Here is a 4431-nt window from a genome sequence, read left to right as displayed (position 1 = left end):
CACCGACAGCAACTGAGAAATCCTGCAGGTACCTTCCCCTACAGGCAGTGCAGTTACTGACTGTCTGTGAGAGGTCCCCGTTTTTATACCATTGAATAAACAAGATACCAAAACTTCTAGTGCAGTAACATGTTCTTTCAGTCTCCTACTGGGATTCCTTCAAGGCCTTGGAGGGCTTCAGGTGGAATCCAGGGAGTTGTTTGTGATCCTACACCCCCCAAAATAAGATAGGGCCTTCTCCAGTCTCTAAGTATGGAAAGGTAAATCCATGTTTTGCCAGTGAGTGAACATCAACAACGTCTGGTTGGAAGACTCATCCAGAGGCCAACTCTTGGCCAAGGCGTTAAGGCCTGTTGTTCTGGCCTTAGTCAGGGCCTGTAGATCAGAACTTAGTACTTCAATGCCCCATCCTTCAAAGTGTTCAAAGACAGCTTCTGAGCCAGGCTGTGCGCAGTATGGGTCTAGTGCAAGCCACCCCTCCCTGCCCATGGTAGCAGGTTGGAGCTATGTGATCTTCAAGGTCCCTTCCAGCCCAAACCATTCCATGGCTCACTGATTTGATGCAGCTCTTCCCCCAATGGGGCCCATGCCACAGGCCACAGTGCCCAGAACATGGAACCCACCCCTCCGTGACATCAGCCCCAGGACCAAGGGCACCACGGGCAGCGCAGCTGCTGCGGGCAGTGCGGCTGTGACTGTGCTGCTGCACGGAGCTCTCAGTGCTTGCGGCTGACTCGTGCCTCTGGCAGCCATGAATTGGCTTGGCCTCCTCGTCCTGCTGACTGTGGCCAGGGTGGCACAGAGCATCCAGTACACCTGCGGGTAAGTGGCCCCAGGCCTAGGGAGGGAGCCATGGCAACATTTGAGGCCTTCCCTGGAGGGACCCACTTGTCCGCCATGGCCAGGCCAAAGCTTCCCACCCGCCATGGGGTATGAGCGTAGAAGCTCACTGTGATTCCCCCGTACAGATTGGCTGGGAGAAGCTGGCTGAATAAGAAGGGATGGGAACAATGGAACTATCCAGAAAATAAAAAACTTTAATAGCAAAAATAACAAATGTCACACAGGTACAGAGGCTAAGTTCCAAAGACCCCTTTGGTGGGGCAAATGCAGCCAGGTGTAGGGACACAATGTCCAGTCAGACAGGTGAACTCAGGATATGACCTGATAAGAAAAAGGTCTTGACCAAAGGTGAAGGAAAACTGGAAACTCGACCAAATATAGGAAGGTTCTATAAGCATACTACTAACTCCCATGACCCCATGATTCCCACTGTGGCCTGGTCAGGTGTCCCTTCTCAGCATACTGTCTACCACAGTCTGAGGTCAAAACATTCTGTAAAAGCATCTGAGGTAAAAACATCAGTAGGACAAGGTCCCACCATGGGAAGCCTCAGTTCCTTGCCAGCAGCCAGGTGCTGGCACGGACAGACACACACCCCATGGGCTTCCCTGGCCTGCTGTGTGTGCAAGCCCTTGTGGGGAGGGCAGAGGGCTGAGCTTCAGCCTGAGCCACAGCAGGCCATGAAGCAGCATGGAAATGATTTTCTGCTTGCAGAGGGACCTGCGGACTCCGAGCTGTGCCATCTGCCTATCACCCCACAACTAATTCCTATGGCAACGTGGCTTATGACCCCAGCATGATACGTGTCGTGGGTGGCACAGGAGCCAAGCCAGGGGCCTGGCCCTGGATCGTCAGCATCCAGCACCCCTGGATACCACGCCTGAAGCATCTGTGTGGAGGGTCCCTCATCAGCAAACAGTGGGTGCTCACAGCAGCCCACTGCTTCGAAGAGGTCACGTAAGGAGGAGCAGGGAATGGGGACATCTCCACAACACTAGCAGGTGCCCTGCCAACAGCACTACCTGCTACTCCCATCCCCTTTCCTCTCAGGCAGCCAGGCTGCCCAAGCGCTCAGGCAGGAGAAGCCTGGGCTCATGCCAAGGCTTCCTGGCAGCCTCCAGCTTGACATTCCCCCAACCTAAGATGTGCGAGGGCACTCACACCTGCCAGAGCACTCCTCCCTCTCTGCCATGCCAGCAGACTGCTGGGCTGCTGTGGCGCATGGCTCTGCTCCCTCTGAGCTCTCTCTCCACGCCTTCTAGGGAAATCAGCATGGTGTATGTGGTGATTGGGGCCACCCAGTTGACTAAGCCAGGCCATGGGGCACAAGTGCGCCATGTCAAGCAGGTGCTGATACACCAATACTACCACCATGATGACATGAGCTACGACATTGCCCTGCTGGAATTGGACCATCCTGTCCAGTGCAGTCCCTACATCCAGCTGGCCTGTGTGCCTGACGCCACACTGAGAGTGTCAGAGCTGCACAACTGCTGGGTGGCTGGCTGGGGTGCCACTGCTCCAAGAGGTGAGTCCCCAGGAGCGACCCTTGGGCCAGCTCAGCCCACTGGAGAAGTGGTTTGGGTTTCCCCACAGCAGAGGCCAAAGTTGGAGTTAGGGTGCAGGACGTACACCTTTGCAGAGATGGGCCTGGCCTGCTCCCCAAAGGCTGGCAGCAGCTCCAGTGCCTCTGCAGAGGCACAGCCAAGCTATGGATCCCCCACAAGAAAGCCATGGGAGGAGAACTGGGAAGGAGCTGCTGGGGGCTTATTCCTTTCTCTGCTCACAGCTCAAGGATCAAGTGATCACCTCCAGGAGGCCAAGGTCCAGCTCATCGATCTGCAGCTCTGCAACAGCACTGGCTGGTACACAGGGAAAATCCACACCCACAATGTGTGTGCTGGTTACCCACAGGGCACCATCGACACCTGCCAGGTAGGAACGTGCCACGAGCCACTCAGCCCCAGCAGCACCAGCAGCCATCCCCCTGACTGCTGTGGGGGCTTCCCACACACTCCCCATCCACACCTGCCTGACCAGGCCTCCCCTTGTGCCAGAAAGCCCAGAAAGCCCAGCTAGAGCTCTTGGCAGTGAAGGTGTCCAGGTGCCAAAGTTCCATCTTCTGCACATCCAGGACTCCTGTGCAGATAGGATAGAGAGAGCTCTACCCTATAGGACCCCTTGCCATTCACAGCCAAGCTTCTGGAGTCTCCAGCCTCTGAGCAGAGCTTTTCTCTGCCCAGAATACAGCTCTGGCAGGGGCTGTGAGAGAGAAGGAGACAGCCCCAGTGCTGGCAGGTGCCACCACCATCACCTTAATCCTCTGTGCTCTGCTGCAGGGTGACAGCGGTGGTCCTCTCATGTGCCAAGAGGAAAACAGCAACTACTGGTGGGTCATTGGAATCACCAGCTGGGGAAAAGGCTGTGCCAGAGCAAGGCAGCCTGGAGTCTACGTCTCCACTCAGTACTTCCATGACTGGATCCTATTCCACATGAACCTGAGCCCAGATGGAAGTTCCTCTCCAACATCTCGGGCATGTAGTCATTTTCTGATTACTTCACACCCCTGGAGTCATTATATTCCCACCCCACAAACCTCTCTGAAGCCATGGCCAAGACCAACCCCCTCTCTAAAACCAATTCTAGTACCAACACTGGGCAAAGTTAACTCCTGCCCATTTCCCATCAAGATTCTGATGGAATTCTTTACTCGAGTGAAGGAACTCCTCCAGCAGACCTTTGGTCAAAACACATCTTGAGCAGCAGGACAGCCGTGGTCCAGGGCAGGCTGCAGTGCGTCACAACCATTTCCTGCTGGGGCAATGCCTGCTGATCCAAAGGCAGCCTCAGGCTCAAAATCCTGCTCTGTCCTGACCACACATATCCTCTGTGCACGCAGACACTGCAGTTGACTTACCTTAATGAAGTAAAGTTGCCTATGGTCACAGGGAACCATCTTTTTGACTGAATTCTGACTCCTGGGCAAAGCAAGGGCTTCCATGCTTGGCACCTGCAGAATGAGCCAGAGGGCAGACCTACTGGGCACAAAGGGACACAGTAGCTCCAAAAAGCTCCAAAGGGCCTGGTCAGAGAGGAGAGTGCTCTGAGCCACCATGGGCTGGAGGAACCTGCTACCTCAAGCCTTGGAAGAGGATAGGAAAAAAGCAGATACCTCGGGGGTGGTGCTCCAATGCACATGGGCTGCTGATTTAGGGCCTGGTGAGAGCCTGGGCTAAGGGAACAGATCTGGGAAACTCCCAAGCATGACAAGGGAAACTCCTGGCTCCTGACTGGAGTGCCAGCGCCCTTAGGCAGAGCCACATTTCACAGGCAGCAAAGGGGGATGGATGTGCCAGGTGGTCACACTTCACAGATACTCAGAGGAAGAGTTGGGGTCATTCTGGGGAGAGGAACCTGGCAGGAACAGTAGGAATGCACACCAGGAATGCTGTGGAAGGCCAAGGTGAGTGGGCCAACACCACCTGCAACACCAAGGCTGTTCACAGGCACGGCCCACCTGTGAGGCAGGGGGAAATGATGCCTGGGCTTGGCTCCATATTTGGGAGGAGATGAGGGCAGAGAAAGGGA

The 4431-nt window shown here is 55.3% G+C and overlaps 1 protein-coding gene across 1 annotated transcript; it reads left to right on the top strand.

Moving 5' to 3' along the window:
* Positions 1 to 751: 751 nt before the first annotated feature.
* Positions 752 to 3602, top strand: LOC115948361 (acrosin-like). The gene is made up of 5 exons (XM_031060490.1): positions 752 to 822; positions 1558 to 1800; positions 2106 to 2371; positions 2633 to 2778; positions 3183 to 3602. Exons 1-5 carry the CDS (start codon positions 752 to 754, stop codon positions 3600 to 3602), a joined length of 1146 nt encoding a protein of 381 aa, XP_030916350.1.
* Positions 3603 to 4431: the final 829 nt, after the last annotated feature.

The sequence above is a fragment of the Geospiza fortis genome, unplaced genomic scaffold, assembly GCF_000277835.1.
Source record: "Geospiza fortis unplaced genomic scaffold, GeoFor_1.0 scaffold41, whole genome shotgun sequence".
In the NCBI taxonomy this organism is placed as follows: domain Eukaryota; kingdom Metazoa; phylum Chordata; class Aves; order Passeriformes; family Thraupidae; genus Geospiza; species Geospiza fortis.
This window is presented reverse-complemented; position numbering and strand designations above follow the sequence as displayed.